Here is an 18,885-nt window from a genome sequence, read left to right as displayed (position 1 = left end):
TCCGACATTCTTGCACGTATTGTTACTCTTAATGATCGTACTCACGCTGTGGAGCACATGGCGAATCAGTCAGTGCGACACGATGAATCCCACGAACGTTTCAATGCAGCAAGGAGAGCCATTAGTGAGAGCATGGCCGGGAGTCGGCTCCGAACACACTCAGATTATCGACGTCGTTTTTACTAGCGTATCGTCACTCAGGATGGTATTTGTGGAATGTGTCACACCAAACATGTAGCACGAGTGTCGATGTCACAGGGCCGTCTATTTCCCGTTTTTTTTCTCCTTAGCATTTATACGCTGTACGACGTCGAATTAAAATAACTTCTACGCGACGGATGCCATTCAAATTTTGCCAAGAAGACCTATGCATACAAAGCAATTGAACGATTGGCACATCTCGATCTTGAAATTTGATGTCAGTGCTCTTTTAAGTAGGCAGTAAAATACAATATTAGCTATGCCTAATTAGCCATATTTGGAACTACATGTCTTCGGGTAAATGCGGAAAAAATGTGAGAAACATTCGCCAGTAAACGTTTTGACTGTGCTCATTTATCGGATAAGCTCATATTTTAACACGGCATCTACAACGTTCAAGGCGTACCTCTTATAGTCGCGGGAGACATCAACGTTGATGACGGCGGAGGAGAATGGTTCGCCTGTTACATGCGTGTCGAGCACTCGCTTAGGTGCGTGTTGGCCGAACGGAAAATACTCACCACGATAAGGGGAACGCGCCTCGATATGCTCTTTGCCAACTTCGACGTGAAATGCATGCGGGAACCTTTTCAACGTCCACTTCACTGATCACAATACCGTGTTAGCCGAGACGAGACGCGCGCCAGCTCTGCTCCAGCGCACGTGCCCACTCTGGTAAAACTACAAGAATTACGCTAGCCATCCCTTCAAATTATTATTCCAGCACACACGCAGCACCTGCGTTAGCGCCGTTCAACCCGTGACGCCGCCCGTGCGCCACGCTGTGGCTTCGCATGCCATGAGGGTTCCTTATGGGCATATGTTAATTTTTTTTAATGCCAGTGCAAACGCTCGCTCCTTAATAGGAGCCGTCGTTCCACCTTAGATGTAGGAATGGTGGTGATGTAATGCCATATAAAGGGTACGACTGCTTGCGTCCCACACGTCCGAGTGCTTTCCCCCTAAGATGCGATAGACCCGCTTTCCGTCTCCAGTGTCCCGTGTTTGTCAGATTTATTCTTTCGTGCACCCTCCTTGTTTAGCAATGCCGTCACCATGTCAGAGCGCTCGTTTGGTACCCAGTTATGACACTACACTCATCGGCTGACCACATAGCGCCACGAACGGAAACGCACAATCTCAAAACAGCCGTGTCTCTTGCATAGTCACCGTGGCCGAACACGAGGCACGCTAAACACCACGCCACAAAGCTGTACACCACTGAACAAAAACTACTCCATGGCTTCTGTTTACAGTCGCCACCTAAAGGGCACTCTCCCTCATGAAAGCAAAATACATGCGAAGGCTAGGTGATACGTGCGTATAGAAAAGTGGTTGAGGAGGGGGTGGGGAATGACTGGATGGAATGCATCTTGCTGGCATTGAAAGAAAAAAAGACGTTGGTTAAAAAAAACAAAACTTGGATAACTCACATGCATAAAGGAGAAATAAAGCACACAAATTCATAGACTTCATCTTGTGTGTGGTCTTTGAAACACCTCTCCTGCAACACAGAAGGCAATGTTTCAATAGAAATGTGACTTCATCACCGGCACAATTAACGCAACATATAGAGCGTGTGTTCAAAAGCTTCCGCTTTCGGGTTTTCTTAATATTCAGCACTGCAGAAAATTATTAAAGACATTGTTGTAGATAATTTGGTAATTAGGCAAACACAAAGTGATCCAATAAATACTGTTGTGGGCCGTCCTTTACCTAATGCCGAATAATCAACTTGCTGGTAAATTCCAATAACAAGGTTACCCTTGGCAGAATGCTGCAAGCATGTCTGCCCCCTCAGATATCACTCTCTCAACTTTAAGTGGAATTTTGATGATTACGCATGCAAGACGGTGGTGATCTGTGCAGCGTTTCTGGCTGATGTGTCAAGCCATCAATTTTTGTTACCACCTATCTTTAGTATAAAAGGCAACCGTTATCATGGTAGCCTAGACTTGCGACTTCTTTTGAGATCAAATGCTGCACGTAACTACCGCGGCACATCTGTATACAGTTAGGATCCCATCAACTGGAAGGGTAATTTTTCCAATTTATTTCCTTTAAAATTATTGAGAATCAATGCTGCATAGTTCAAAACACACAAATAATGTCTCCTATGGTTTGTTTGGTTTATTTATAATTCCCCTTTTTCAGCTATACATTGAGAGGGTGCCTTAAGCAACACAGATTTTTTATTAAAAAATACTATGACCACAAGACTCTTGTCATTTCAGCGCAGAAACTTCACATTGAGCTGGAAATACTTTGCCGCAGTTGTCATGACAGTGCTGCCACTTAGTAAAATTCATTGTTATTTTTTATTTACTGGCTTCTCAACAAGTATTGAGAATACAAAGCTGCAGTATGAGCGAATTTCTACATTACCAGTTTTTTAAGAGTCTAAAAAAATCACGCAGTTCAAGATATTCATAATCGAATTTAGAAAAAAAGGTTGATCTCTCGGATATGGGACTCAGTATTACACGAAAGTGAATCATGCCCTTGCAGAAGTAGTTTATTGTTTTCTGTTTAGTGACATAGGACAGCTAGATTCCAGACTCTCTCTTGGTGTTTGACCCACTCGGACACATACTGGTTAATCTCCATTCCGAGGCCTAACGCTCATGATGAATGAATAAACTAACCCTTCTGATTGTGGTTGCTTGTGGTAATGGTATGGTAGTGTGGCATACTTTTCTTCTTCTTCTGGCACGACACACTTGGGACATAAGCTAGTAGTGGGTAGTCTGCTGGGGAGCAAGGGGTAGTTGTAACAATGGCGGAGAGGCATTAATAAACCGCGCTGTATTTTCGTAACCGCGTTACAGAGTGCTATATTTATTGATGACCCGGACTACGAACGCAACCTTCCATGGAGCAGCGTGAATATCTCGACAGCCTCAGCCCTGGCACCGCTGCCACTTCACCCGGACATGTACCCTCTTCGGGTGTTGTTGGAGGTACTACTACCATGACGCTACCACAGCTGTAGCTTGCCGATTCCTCCTTATGATTCATTCAACTCGAGAACAAGTTTCGCATTCATCGCATCACGTCAGAAGTTCGCAAGCATGAGCTCCTCGTTGAAGCCTTGCCGCCACAGGCAATGGCCTATTTGAACATATGCACACCATGTACCACCAATTCGTTTCAGAAGTGCTTGCTTACAAGAGAGTGCTAAAGTTCTCTCGATATGCCTATGAAAAAAGAAGAGATTGTGCTCAGAGCTGAGCAGTTGTTTAGTGTACTGAAAGCGCATCAACAAAAATGTACAAACAACAAAAATGTACAATGCATGCCTAAAGCCTATTTTCTTAGAATTGGGCCTTTTCGATCTGCAAGCACACACCTCATGACTCTCTTCCTTTAGCACACATGTTCTCTGCATACTCAGTAGACCGGTCATTACCTGCGACAAAAATTCTAGCTGTACTAACTGTGTTACTTAACTCTAATAATAAATGTAGCAAGCCTGAAATATTTTTAGGCCCATCACGTAAATACATATTACCAATATTATGGGCTCACGGCTGAGAATTGAAAATAGTTCCTACCCTGTCGACACGACCCGACAGTGCACAATTGTGAAGTGCTCAGTTTAGCATTCCAGAGAGAGAAAGATTCAGAACTGCGCGCACCCGCAATTATTTATTTACAAAATTTACCAACACTACATTGCTCTCACTGCGAGAGCTAACTATCGGCAATGTGCGAAATTCCGCTCCGATTCCACATCATGTATTCACTTCACTTCAAGATCAACACTACAGGGCAAGCACTGCATCTGACGGCAGAATCGGACCCTTGTCCTGAAGCCACGCTATTAAACTTGAATGCCGCTACACAATGAGAGCCACGTTCATTCAGCGATCTCAATGTTCAATTATATGCATATGCTTGTGAGCTTTCAAGAGTCTCTACACATGGGTTGAAAGCTTTGGATATATATGAGTGACATGTTTTGTTCGGGTCCAACCGTATACATTGTTTGTACCGGCTTGGACACTCGCAATAAACGATGCAAACCTTACTTTATTGACGTTGTTTTTGCCAGTATAGGCCAGTTAGGTCACCTGGAAATAATTACACTCGCAAACCGCGATTCACCAACAAAAAAAAAGAACACCAGAGGAAGCGAGCAGTGCGAACCAGCAGCGAGCCCCCACATGCCGAAAAAAATGCATCTGTTTATTGATGACGATTGTACTACCAGCGGCATCTCGCCTCGCGGTATTGCAATTATGTACACTGCCACTGCGTATCTGCATGTGTTTTTGATACAACAGTCCTAAGGTAGAGTTTCCGTTCTCTAAACTGGTAGGTGTTCTGCTGTTTTAGGGGCTTTAGGCGTTTCCCCTTTTTCGTGGACTCGAGAGCGCGAGAGCCGGTGCCGACCACGAGCCCCGCGTACAGAAGAATATGTGCGGCCTTCATGTAGTGCTCTCATGCACGAATTGGCTATGTTCAGCCGCTATACTGTTAGTTCGACCACCATGCCCCTGCCTACAGCCTCGCCCCAGCCCAGCCTTCTGATTTGACACAGTGAACTTCGAACCTCGCCTTACCTTTAGACCACGCTACGCTACTGACATGCTTGCATAATTTCCTGTGACTTCTTGCCTTCCTTCCATGGCCAAGGGAGCATCATGTCGGAATAGAACTGCGATGCAGCCGACGCTGCCACCATGGCGCTTCTCAGCATCGAGTTTATCCAGAGTGACCTCGGTCGCCAGGGAATGAATGCAACCGAGTCTCGAGAGGCCCTTATTCTTGAACGCCTAGATTAGTTGCTCGAAAGGGTCTATGCAGCTAGGTTCAGTGAAGCCCTCAGAGAGACTTCGGGCCTGTACCCTCGACCCAGGTACAGTTTCTTGCCACACCTCTAACAACACAAGTTGAGCAGACAGTCTCGCGGCTACTGACGCCTGCCTCGCCAGTCTCGCAGCCACCGTTCACGTAGAACTCACAGCCGCTTGTCTATAACGCCACACCTCAAGAAGTTTTTGCTCCACCAGAGGAAACCCTTCCGCTCGTGACAACCTCTGCTTTTCGAATGCACCCCTAGTAATCTAAGCCGCGAAATGAAGTGCCTTTTTCTCTATTATCGCCTTCACAGTTTCCACTCGCCGGCACTCCTCAGATACATCTGACGAGCATGCCTGAACTGTCAAGTAGCTAACCATTGTTCGAGAATAGCCAAAAAGAGTGCGCCGTTGCCTCTACATTGCATTTTTATTCCTCAGCCACGTGCAAATACGTGAGCGCTTAGTTTATTATTGTGTTGTCATCAGCACGAATTCTGCATGAGTGGTAGAAAATCGTTCATGGGGACCAGGCTTTCCTTAACGGAGTCGTTCGATTTCCTTCAAGATATGGTACAGAGCAAGAAGGAACCAGTACGGTGGCGGCGCTGATAGTAGACGTCATGTCAATAAGGAATCACATTCAACTGGTCGGCAACGAAGTAGCTGGATACGTTTACAGGGGCACAGAAATGTCAGGAGACAACTTGCAACTAATGCCTGTGTGCTCATGCTTGTAGCACTCAAGATGAGGCTTAAAGTACCGCTTAAATAGCTTTGATAAATTTTTTACCGGGGCTGTGCAAGAGAAAATTTAACCAAAGAGTGCATTGCAAGGGTAACATATGCAGTAGTGGATGCAGTGTCGCTGACTTTGGAGGGGGTTGCTTTCAACTTCACAATGACCCACTGTCTTGGTGCTGATCTCTGCCACTGGTCGCCTTTTTCGCGACCAGTTATGACTTCTCTATGCACTGGTATAGTAGCGTGTCGATCATTTCAGATCCTAGTCACATGCTCAAGTTAGTTCTTAACTGTCTCAGATTGCTTGACCACCTTGTTGATGATTAAAGGTGTCTCATCTAGCGGTACTACATAAAAGAACTAGAAGTCATGCAGCTAGAAAAGGTCGTATGCCTTGAAAATAAGCTAACAAAATCCATGTTGAATGAATAAAACAAAACTTGAAAGCAAGGCTTACTGTGGAAACACTCTGTTCCTCAGTGGCAGACACCCAAGACTTCTGTGAATTCACATTGTGATTACCACAATTCGAAAGTGCACGTGCCAGAGCAAAGTTTACACGCATTTTTCACAGGTTGTTTGACTTGCTTAATGCAAAAACCTTTTTGCCAAATCTCTTAAAGCTGCACTAAGAAGTAATAGCGCCTCACGGAAGGCTTTCCGGCAGGACGTCGACAATTAAATCACTAAGCTAACTGACGAAAATGGGTGCCTTGTAATTGAGAGCCTGAAGAAAACGGTATTTGTCGGCCTGGTCATTAGCATTTGCAGCCCTACAAACGCCTTTGAACGTCTTGTAGTGAAAGGCAAAATGAAGTACTTGTTGACACACAAGATGTAACAGGACCACTTGGAAACTTTTTGGGGTTGCATAAGAGGTAAAAGGGTCTTCAACAGCAATCCAGCTGCCTGTTAGTTCACATAGGCATACAAGCGTCTTCTCATACAAACAGAAGTCAAATCATTCAACTCTGGGAACTGTGCGGGGTATATTGTAACAGCGCTGTCTGTGTATAGTTCTTTCTGTGAAGTCAGATTAACCACAGTCATCCATCATAGAAGGCGTTAAGTCCCTGAGCCGTTTCATGATGACCATGAGTATACCTTGGTAAGGGTTCGAGGTCTATGGTAGGTACGGCGGGGTTTCTTTTTAGGGTATCTGGTTCCCCGCCGTCGTCCGCATAGCCGATATTCGTCAGTGAGGGGACGTGTAAGTAAGAGAGATAGAAAGAAGATTGATTTACATGTTGGTTGAAAGATTGAAACAGTACAGAAATTCAGAAGATTTAGCATTATATACAACAGAGATTCAGCCCATGAATCAGCTTCTCTTTACAAAATGCTTCGGCTTTTATAGCCCGTTTATACTTTAGACTAAAGTCTGAAGAAGGCGGAGACCACTGTTGCCCCTAATCAGGTGACGTGATGTCTCAGTGGTCCACCCACCAGAAAGGGTGCAGGAATTGGGCCACTCGTGAGAAGAAGAACGTGGGTGAGAATGCCCAATGGTCATCACACGTGCTCCACACAATGACGTGCCCCGCCCACGCCTTGAAGGCACCGCAGGGCGAGGAGGCACAGTCTTGGGAGGGAAAGTTGAGCTAATCCAGGGAGATGGTCGCTGACACAGCACCGGTTCATGGCTGCTTTTGGCTACAGGCTTCCAAAACTCTCTCTAACGTGGCTGTCCAATCGCACGATCTCTGAGAACGGCTATTTCAACGCCTTCCCACGCTTCTGAACAGTTGGAGTTTTGCGATGGCCTCGCGTACATGATAATAGCCGAGTCATGGGAACAGCCACAGGGGTGCCGTCCCACGCTGTTCAAGCCCGTTCAACAAAAGGGTTGTCTGGCAAAGCTTTCGTTGAGACCCGACCACAGTGAACTACCTGGAACCCCTAATGAACAGCGACGTGCTTTTCGCTTCCATCCGGGCGCTGATATCCGGGAGAAAGCCTTCTCGCACACCGGCTCACGCACAATGACGTAGGCTGAGACGAACTGCCGGGACAAATGTAACAGCTTCTTCACCGCCTGGAAAATCTTCGCTAGTCAGCGTTCCCAACCTCTGGGCACGAAGAGAATGGCTGGTGACGAGGTCGATGACCTGGCTTAGAACCTCCAGCTGCGAAATCGCAACCAACTCCCAAAGCACCCCACAATGATTGACAACAGTGAACCAAACCACACAACACAATACCATGCTGCAGTCAAGTGCACTGGACTCGCTTAAAACTTCCAGGCTTCTCAACTAACACAGGCAAATGAAAAACCCGTCCGCTGAAATTTTGACACAATTTTGTGACGCCAAAGTTACAACAATCATGGAGGTAGAGATGCTTACTAAGGATGGATCAATGTGCTGTGCGGAAAAAGCACACAAAGAAAAATACAATTTGGCGCCAGATAACCATAAACACACTCTTTCAAAACTAGCTTTCTCCTACCATTCGCGCTACTAAGTTAAAATTCACGTCCGCTAACTTCATGACAAACTTCATGCAACACAACCAACTACAAAGGTTTCTAAAATGCTCATTTAGTCTAATCTAAAATGCTCATTTACTCTCTTAACCTTTGCGCACCACCAAAAGGGCACGAAGCTCTCAAGCGTCGGCTGCACTGGACAACGATACCACGCTTTCAAAACTAGTGGGCTAACTAGATCTTCAATTATGACTTACGTGCTTTCATCTAAAAAAAACTTAATTTTATGCAGTCGGTTGACTGATGCGGGTCACTGCTTCCGCATAGCGATTAACAGCTTAACTAAAAAATCTCACAATGCTTTAATAAATAGAGAAGCGAAAAACTGTATCTTGAGAAAGTATCAGTGGAGATTACATAGGAATATTATTTTAAAACCTAAAATAAGCAAACAAACATGCTTTCAAGAAAATTACTATCTCCCACTCTCCAACATAAGCTGTTCCTCACTCTTCAATCGTACACGTGGCGGTCGCGAAATGCTCGAGACCACAACTTGTATGTGCTACCAGCTCAACCGCGCTGTCATGCCTCATTCGCAATTGCAGCCTGGCTCTGTCAGGTTCACCAAGGGGACACGAGGGATGCGGGGGAAAGAGTGCCCAAGCCCTCTTTGGGCTCTCTCCCGTGTGGTGTTTACCTGCTGTGCCTTTCTTCTAGGACCCCTTCGACACTTCCGTCCCCGCAAAGCTGTAAATATCCGGCTTGCATTCCGTCACGAAATGCGCGCTGTGGCCTACCCTTTCGCCGTTGGAGCCCTACTTCACGCCACAAAAGCCTCTTCGTTGAACGGGCCGATGAGCTACCATTCTTTCGTTCGGCTGCTTGCCACCTTTGTCACCCCTTTGCTTTGTCGCGGGTGTATGCTTCACTTTTTTACGGTGACTATGACTGATTGTGCGCGCGTGTGCTGCCGAATGTGCTGTGTTTCTCTCTTCCCTCTCTGCTCACTATCTCTCATCTCCCCCATCCCTCTCCCATGCGCAGGGTAGATGCGGCTGTCTATAGGCTGGTTAACCTTCCTACCGTTCTTTCCCCCCTATTTTCCTTCTTCTTTACGGTGACATTTGCGGCCGACTGTTCCTGCACTGCCAGGAAATTCACCTTGGGTTGTGTCATTGGTGGAATTCCAACTAAAGGGCGCTTCTACACAGCCTGCTGTACCACTTAGGCGCTTCAATTTTTTAGCTCTGTTGCCATGTCGAGCCGTTTCATCTGTGGTAACACTGTACTCACGCACCCAACTAAACTGGCGCATCCAATTTGATTTCATTTGCGTAGGACCCACCGTTCCCTTTTCTTTTGTTCGGCAGTTCAGACGCATACAAATGAGCTTGGACGCCGGCGCTCAACTCTAAGCTGCGCAGATAGGTTGCGAACCTTTCTCAACACGCGTAGTGCTACTTGTCTCACTCATGGCTCTCAGACGTCTCTTGCGTCTGCGCCACTCCTAACGACTCCTTTCTGAGCTTCCGGCTAGCATATGAAGGTCGTCAATACCCTCAATGATTTCGTAAGCTGTCTCACCCGCGCAGTCTAAACTATTTTTGACCAAATCATCTTTCTTTTCACAGTCTTGAGTGGCGGACAGCTTGACGCGCTTAGGAACAGTCTCGCTGTTTTCCTTTGAGCAATCCAGCTCACAATGCTGGAAGCTGACCACAAGCACACTGTTTTCCGTACTCTCCGCATTCGCTGCTTCTCCTGAAAACTCTCCGGTGTTCTCGACTACTTTGACCTTGTTTGCAGAATCCACCGTAGCGACAACCACAGTTGAGGTTTGTACGAGCTTGTCTACAGCTGTCCTAGCTGCTTCGGTAGCATTAAACTGGCCCAGCACCACGTGCCGCGTTTTTTTTGCGACAAGAGTTGCCTTTAAGGCATAATATTTTTGTTAAATGTGTGCTGTTAGGTCAGTGTTGTGTATGAAGTGAAGTATAGTGTCTTGTAGAATCTGTTTTCATGTATCCAGTTGTTGTAACTGACTGTGTTGCTGTAGTGAAGGCCGGGTTGAGCGAGGTGACGGGAGCGTTCTGGCTGCAACCCTTTACATGTCCATAATAGGTGGTATGTATCTGCTTTAATCGCAGGAGTGGGACAATACGAACACGTACCACCAACTCGTAAATGTGACCAGTTTCATGACGATATAACGGCCGGAGTAAGGACTACCCCTGCGCGAAGCCTCCTAAGCACAACTTCCTTCGCCCTAGCAAGGTGAGGGAGGTAAGAGCAGACACACGGTGGAATGAGAGCACGTGTATACTGCCGGAAAACGTTTTTATGGGTATGGAGTAAGTTTATGGGCTGAGTTGGAAGGGTAATGACTGGAAGGTCTACGTCTGGAGGGCAGTGCACCTGCTGGTCAGCAGTCTTGTTGTGTGGGTTCGCAGCATGGCCTTGAATCCAATGTATTTTTACGCTAATAGTCATATTATAGTTCAGCTTATGGATCACCTCGCAGATCTCCATCGCCTTGTGCACTTTCTTGAGCTCCTTGATAGCTCCTAAGAAATCAGTGTATACGTCAATCTGCTTAATTGTGGGCAGCCTAGAGGTAGCAACCAGGATTGCGTCGTAGATGGCTTGAAGTTCCATCACCAGAGGAGTGGCTTTTGTTGATAAATAACCCTCTTGGCCACTGAAAAAAGTATTCCTAGCACCCAGGAATGATGTTCTTCTGCCATCTTTTGGGATGGCAGCTTCTATATATAGTTTGCAGGTATTAGCGCATAAGGCCTCCATGATGCAGCGTTCGTAAATTGTAGATGACATACCGTAGCGCGGTAACAGTGATGTTTTATCAGATGTGACGGTGAATTCTCAGGGAGGCATAGATAGACTCGGGCTGGTTGTCAATGCGAGAGACACTTTGAAAGTGAGCATGCAACGCAGCAACAACCGGCACAAGTTGCCTTTTGATTTCACGAGTTTTTTCTGTTTGCGAAATCAGCTCTGCAACTGTGTTAAGCTGGGCGTGCTCCTGTAAAGGTGGCATGGGAGTGATGCGAGGTAACGCTGTTATTGAGCGCATAGCATCACGGGTAATACCTCGAACTGTGTCAACTGGGCCAAAGTTAACCGTTGAAATAGCGCTTGGTATGCAATTCTTTGCTGCAGAACTGTGCGAACAAGCTGTCGGCCTACATGTGTACGAGCTCCAGGTGCTTTCGATGCAACGTGGCGAATCAGATGAAGTGTTTTGTGGAACTTTGACTTTTCGAAGCAAGTGCACTCCACTGCCGGACTAGTGAATATCAAGACCTAGCATGTGGACCTCCGCAGCCTTAGGAATGGTCACTAGACCTAGTGTAAATATAAAGGGGCACTGCTTGAGTTTTCTGCGTCCTGCTTGTTAGATACCTGAACATAGCTTGATTTTCGGGCGGACATGTCGAATCCTGTGTTCCGAGTGTAGCTCTGAAAAACAGCAAGGGCTTTCTGAAGCATTTGTGCTTGTCTTGAGGCTTCTTTAGGCATAGACCATAAAGTCACATCATCAGCATATATTGCAAATTTCACGTCTGGAACTCAATGTAGTTGCCATGCTAGAGGTATTAGAGCAATGTTGAACAGGAGAGGAGCCAAGCGGATCCTTGCGGGACACCTCTGTTGAACATGGAGAAACGTTCTGGCTTTCCGTCTACTCTTATCACAAATGTGCGGTTGTGAAGAAAAGAGTAAATACATCTTACTACCCGAAGTGTGAAATATGAGCTCGATGAGGTTGGACAAAGTTACGTACGTCATGGTTTATGTTGGTGTAAGGTTTCGTTACGTTCATTGCTATTACAGTGCGTACTACGTGGCTGTCTAGAGAAACTTGCAGAATGTCAACCGACAAGATATAAAGACCGTCTTCAGTCCCCAGAGGAGAACAGAACCTGATTTGAGCCGGATTGTACTTATTTTGTCGTTCAAACCTCCAGGAAACACGTGTGGCCAGCATTTTTTCAGCAAGCTTGCAGACTGAGCAGTCAATGAAATTGGGCGTAATGATTTCAGGCTATTTGGAGACTTTCTGGGTTATGGAATTGGGACAACTGAGTGTTTGCAGTTTGTTGAGAGGTCCGCAGTTTCCCATACTTTATTACCAGCCCCTAGAACTGCATCGCGAGCTTCACCTTCCATGTTCTTGAAAACTTGGTGTGGAATACCGTCGGGACCAGGTGTTTATCCTTGGTGAGAAGTTTCAATTGCTCCCATTAGTTCGGCTATGCCGAAAGCGCTGGATATATCGGATTTGGCACTTGGCTCAAGCTCGTCGATTTCGGGTAGGCTATAGAAGATGCGCTTTCATACTTCGGGTAAAATAATCTTGCAGCCTGCTCTGCAAATTTTTGTGGCCCACTTTGCATCGATAACCTAACGCTCGCTGCAGTGTCAGGTTGCTTGTAACCGCGTTCCATCGACCGAAACGTACACCAAGGGGCTCCGTTTCCCACGCCAGATCCAAATTTTTCACACCACTCACGCCACCGCTTTAGAGAAAGCGAAAGCTGCTTTTCATGCCGTCGCGCTTTTGCTGCTATATGGTTGGCATGTGCACGGCTACAGTCACTTCGTCTTCGAACCTGCTGCAGTTTTCGCACGTGCTAGCCTTCTCGACGGCTCTGGACTGTACACTCTTTTGTTCGTCACCCTTCTCCTGCGCTACACTTGCGCATGGATTGATTTGATTGATTTGTGGGGTTTGACGTCCCAAAACCACCACATGATTATGAGAGACGCCGTAGTGGAGGGCTCCGGAAATTTCGACCACCTAAGGTTCTTCAACGTGCACCCAAATCTCAGCACACGGGCCTACAACATTTCCGCCTCTATCGGAAATGCAGTCACCACAGCCGGGATTCAAACCCGCGACCTGCGCGTCAGCAGTCGAGTACCTTAGCCACTAGACCACCGCGGCGGGGCACTTGCGGATGGCTGAAACTTCCGCCTCATTGCTTCAACTTGACGTTCCAGTAGTACAATTTCTTCCTCTAGTTTTTTTCTTTCTTCTTTTCTCTTTCTTTTTCTTTTTACCTTCCTCCAACGCTTTGAAAACCTTTAACGCGTATGAAGTATCCTCCTCACTGGCGTTTTGCAAAATTAGCTCTAAAATTTGTGACCTACCCATTCCTTCCCCTACCTTTACACCTAGGTCTTCACAAATATGCAAAAACCATATTTTCGCAGTGTCTTCACCTCCATGATTGCTGTTTTACTTTAGTCTTGCATCCCACACAAGTGTAGGGGATCCCTCCGACTCACTCAGTACTCAAAAATAGGTGATCTCCCTAATTTACACACAACCCGGCTACTAATCAGCGCACACTCAAAAATTGACGCCTGGAATATCAAGGCAAAAACCAAGTACTCACCACAACACAGCACCATATCGTGAGCTTCATCGCGCCGCTGCCAGGCAGTTGTTAAGTGTTCGAGACCGTTGGTGCGTACGACAATTTTTTAGGGTATCTGGCTCCCCGCCATCGTCCGTGTAGCTGATCTTCGCCAGTGAGGGGACGCGTAAGTAAGAGAGATAGAACGAAGGTTTATTTACATGATGGTTGAAAGAGGGGAACTGCACAGAGCTTCAGAAGATTCAGCATTATGTACAACGGAAATTCAGCCCAGGATTCAGCTCCTCTTTACAAAATGCTTCGGCTTTTATAGCCCGTTGATTCTTGACACGGCAGTCCAAAGAATGCTGTGATCCCTGTTGCCCCGAATCAGGTAACGTGATGTCTCAGTGGTCCACCCACCAGAAAGGATGCAGGAATTTGGCCACTCGTGAGAAGAAGAACGTGTGTGAGAATGGCCAATGATTATCACGAGTGCACCACACAATGACGCAACCAGCCTACGCCTAGTTTTTTGCGATGGCCTCGCGTACACGAAAATATCCGAGTCGATAGGTTTACTTCATGAGAACAGCCACAGTGGCGCCGTCCCACGCTGTTCGAGCCCATTCAAACGAAGGGTTGCCTCGCGAAGCTTTCATTGAGACCCGACCACAGAGAACTACCTGGAACCACTACAGGACAGCCACGTGCTTTTTGCTTCCGTCCGGGCGCCGATATCGGGGAGAAAGCCTTCTCGCAGACTGGCTCACGTGCAATGGCGTCTACTGAGACGAACTTCAAGGTCAAACGTGACAACATATCGTGTAGACGTTACACAAAGCCTGTGTCACGTCTTGCAGGATTTGTGGCGCACAAAGTGGCAGACTTGCGAAGAGTGCGTGGCTGCGCTGAAGTCAAGAGAACTTACAGCACTTACTCAAGCGAAAAATTGTGGTCCCTGGACTGGTGGCACCATCTCAGGGTGTAGTATACATTAGTGAGGCTGCCTAGAAAAATATCCGGGTACTGCAGGTGACACACTGATGTAAGAGAATTGGACAAAAGGTGTACACCACTGATCTTATTAATAAACTATGGCTCTCAAAAGGTCATGATTTGCAAAAGTGAGCATCACCTGCTTGATTGTTGCCCTCTAGATAACCAAATGTACAAGCTTACAAAGCGGATTGCCGATCACTACGTTAAAATACGAATACATCACTTCACCGACAAAACCAACAGAGCAAAGTGCAAAGAGAGAGTGCAAACACTACTTTTAAGAAATATATCATTCAACAATCAATGAACAGTGAATGTGTTGTTACGTTTCCGCAACTCAATGTGTCGTTTTGCAACATGGCAATGTTTTTCTGTGTCTTGACGATTGTACACATCACAATGCAATGCCTCATATACGTAGCAATTTTTCTTTATATGTGAGCACCCTAAAACAGCAACTTGTTTTTTTATTCACCATTCTACATTCCACACATGCTGCGAAAGAAAGGTGTTACGTGTTGTTTTTATTTGCATGAATTTGAATCAATGCATGCGCAGTAAAAGCACTTGTTCAATAAATGTATTCCTCAACGCCAATGTGTGGCGCCACTCTAATTAAACTTTGTCATATATATCACGGTATCATCCGGCAATAGTTGAAGCATAATTTGATATATACGACAAAGTATGTCACGAAAGGCCTTTCACTTATGATATTTTGTACTGTTCCTCACATGCGAATGACCTCGCAATTATTTTAGTACTTTCAATAAGGCTGTCCAAATAGCATTATAGCCATGACTGCACGCACGCGGAGCTGTTGACAGTTTTTCTGGTGGGTGGGGTTGGCTGACTCGCGGTGGTCGGTCCCGGCCACAGGCAACCTCCAAGCTCGACAGTGCTTGACCCCATGGAAGGGCCACATCTGGTCATAAATGACATGCCCATGCATTTTACGGCCAACTAGGAGGCGAGACCACAAATGTTAAATCTCTTCCACGTGGCCTTACTGCGCAGCCCTAAAACAATTGACGCCTCTGTTTCGGCAGCGCCATACATTACGGCTTGCTCCCGTGTTGATAGAGCATCGACATGAATCGAATGCACTTCTTGGAATCTGCGGAGACGCGTCCGACTACTTATGCATCCTGATAAGTGGCCATCGACAGTTACATGTCCAAGAAGTGCATTCGCTTCGTGTCGATGCTCTATTACCACGCAAGCAAGCCGTAATGTATGGCGCTGCCGAAACAGCGGCGTCCATTGTTTTAGGGCTGCGCAGTAAGGCCACGTGTAAGAGATTGAACAGTTGCGGTCTCGCCTCATAGTTGGCAGTAGAATGCATGGGCATGTAATTTATGGCCAGATGTGGCCCTTCCATGGGGTCAAGCACTGCCGAGCTTGGAGGTGGCCTGTGGCCGGGACCGACCACCACGAGTCAGCCAACACCCCCCCCCCCCCTGTTTCGGCAGCGCCATACATTACGGCTTGCTCGCTTGGTGATAGAGCATCGACCCGAAGCGAATGCACTTCTTGGAAGCTGCGTATACGCGTCCGACTACTTATGCGTCCTAATAAGTGGCCATCGGCAGTTGCACATGTAACTCTCGATGGCCATTTAGCAGGACGCATAAGTAGTTACACATGTAACTACCATGTAGTGGCTGCTGGTCTCAGCCAGTGTGGCCGAGACCAGCAGCCACTACGCCACGGTCAATGTCTACCGCCAGAGCGGGCACCAAATGTGACAGCAAAGTCTAAACTGGACCAAGACTGGTGGCTGCAAAGGTGCCGCCAATGCCCGCCACGCTGCGAGTTGTCTGGTGGATCTGCAAGTGGGTCTGGTGGTCGCCCTCGCAGTTGTGGGCCTCGGCCAGACTGGAATCCGGCATATACAGCTGTGGATGCCGACTTAGGCGGCTGATACTGACTGTGACTGAGTGGTCTTTCTTCAGCCAGCCACGACAGATGGTGTAGAGTTGTCAAAGTCTCGGGGGGCAAGCATTGCCTTGAGCAATCGCGCACTTCTTCCAGTTGTAGCTAAAGTTTTGATGTCGCATGCAGGGCTTAAGTTCTTTCTTTGTTGGGGGGGAGCTTTATAATTGTGGTGACACATATATACACCTCCGGTTCAGGTGAGGGGACATACACAACCAACCATTCATGGCCGTATGGTCCGTATAGAGTTTTCGGAAAGAAAAGTTCTTAGTCGCCGAAAATTGCGTTCTGATCTCAATCCTTCCGTCACCTGATGGGCCTCCGAATAAGACTTGTATTCTCTATCCGTGTTTGTCAAAATATCACCTCAGAGCTGCAGTCGATGGTTTAGGGGATGGAGAAGGCGTTAAGCCTCTCTTTCAAAGTTGGAAAGAGCACTGGGGTCCCCTGGGCACCCTGACTTTAAGCCTAAGTCACAGATCATTACCTGAACACAAAAAGAAACGACAGCGTAGCTTTTGCTGCAAGTTGCAGTTGCACATGAAACAGTGGTGCACGCCACCTAAGTATGTTCTAATTGATACGTCTTGTCGTACCAGCTGTCACTTGTACGGTGCAATAAGCCCCGCCATGCTAGTGGTCGCTTGGATGTCAGGATTACGAAGTAAAAATATTATTGCGTAGGCGTAGACTAACCTTGTCCGGGGATAGAGGTTCAATGTCCCAACAACAAGTTATCAGTTGACTGGCATACCACGAGTATGGGCGTTCATAATGATAGAAGTTCCCTGCTGAATGCTTCCACTTATACTGTTCCCCAAAGTTAATAACTGCAAGTGACATCTTAGTGCAACATTTGCGAAAGCGAATATCAGTAGGCAAATATCAGTACAGGGCAACTACCTGGCCCTTTTATTTACCACTCCTAGCCGCGAAAACAGCAGGGCTGTTTTTTTTTGTTTCAGTAGGACATCATTGGGAATCGATCAGCGTTTGCTGCTACTTCCCCTTGAAAGGTGGGCGCGTTTAGCTAGGCGTGACAGAACTTGGCATATTGGTAAACCAGTGACAATCGTAAAGCTCGGCATTTCACAATCAGTTAGTTTTCCGATATTCACTATTCACCACACACTTTATTCAAAAAACTTCAGGAACCATTCCACTATATGAAGGTGTTTGACCAGCAGAACTGCTATGCACAAAGCACACGGGTGAGAAATCGGTGGCCAAGTTGGCACAAAAGGTCAGGTTGTGAACGCATTCATCAACATTTAAACCACTTTACAGAATATGCCACGACACACCGACAACTCCGCTATCGAGTTATAGGTGGGCTTCACCGCAACATTCAAGGTGAGAACGACAGTTAAAAAAATTCGCCCCGTATCAGCATGTTACGCTGAAAATGTCATCGAAAGACTATAGAGAATGAACGAAACGTTTATTTGATGTTCTGCGCAAGAAAATTGGTGAATGGTATTCTGGAGGCGCTGCATTTCTAAAAAGGTCCGCTGATTGTTCAATGCGAAAAAGATACTGTAATCTTCTTTCCGAGCATGGTAAGAAGGATTGGTGAAATCAGTGAGAAGATACGCGCAGGTTTCCCCGTAAACTTGTCTTCCAGCAGGTAATCACACAGTCATCATTTTGCCGTTTAGTTATCGAATACGGTGCAACACCGGATGGCATCTATCTAATGCATGCCAACAAATTGGTCAAGGTATCTAAATGGTTGCTCCCCTTTTACACAGTCACGTGGTCTTATTCAAGTTCTTCTTTACTCGTCATCAAAAGCCTCAAACACCTTTGGCGAGCTTCGCAGGTACAGCTTGCCGGTACGAAGAAAGGCATCAAAATATGAAACCGCATGATACGAGGTTTTTGAATACGTGTTAGTTATGTATCTGTTACGCCCCAAGCAGTATCAAGTTTGGAGTACGTTCGAGAACCACTTCAAATATGGCCATGCGTTCCGTAGAGAGGCATATAAATCATGCTTTTCACGCGACTCAAGCCTCCGTCATGATCGCAGGAAACAGTAATAAGTTTCCACCCTTTGGTACGAACAACACTCATGTGCAACTTAATTCACATTTCCCGCGATGTACCGGTTGTTATAGCAACGCCTCTTTCTGTCTTCAAGTTGCGTATACTCGCCGATAGGCACGCTGCCGGCAGAGGTCCGACGGACGCGCGTTGTTGTTACTTTATCTGGTTGATCGCGTCTCGCGAGTGTCCCCACCTAAAGTTTTTGAATCTTACACCATGAACTTTGAGCACGTTTAGATCTGCTTGCCATTCTTCGCGTGGCATTTCAATTTGTTACTATCGCATTCATTACTTCGTTTTTGTAGCCAAGCTGTGACTTTTTTCGTCAAAACCATTT

General features: G+C 46.6%; 1 protein-coding gene across 1 annotated transcript in view; it reads right to left on the bottom strand.

Annotated features, from left to right (window-relative positions):
- Positions 1-17,275, bottom strand: part of LOC119159896 (uncharacterized) — a 150,341-nt gene extending 133,066 nt beyond the window's left edge. The window contains exons 1-2 of the mRNA XM_075890662.1: positions 17,196-17,275; positions 1,635-1,705 (exon numbers count right to left, since the gene is read on the bottom strand). Of these exons, the coding sequence (XP_075746777.1) occupies positions 1,635-1,677 (43 nt within the window). The 5' untranslated portion in view covers positions 1,678-1,705; positions 17,196-17,275. The remainder of the gene's footprint in view (positions 1-1,634; positions 1,706-17,195) is intronic.
- Between the last annotated feature and the right edge of the window lie 1,610 nt (positions 17,276-18,885).

The sequence above is a fragment of the Rhipicephalus microplus genome, chromosome 3 (genome assembly GCF_043290135.1).
Source record: "Rhipicephalus microplus isolate Deutch F79 chromosome 3, USDA_Rmic, whole genome shotgun sequence".
Classification (NCBI taxonomy): Eukaryota; Metazoa; Arthropoda; class Arachnida; order Ixodida; family Ixodidae; genus Rhipicephalus; species Rhipicephalus microplus.
Note: the sequence above shows the minus strand (reverse complement) of the source record. Positions and strands in the feature narration are given on the sequence as shown.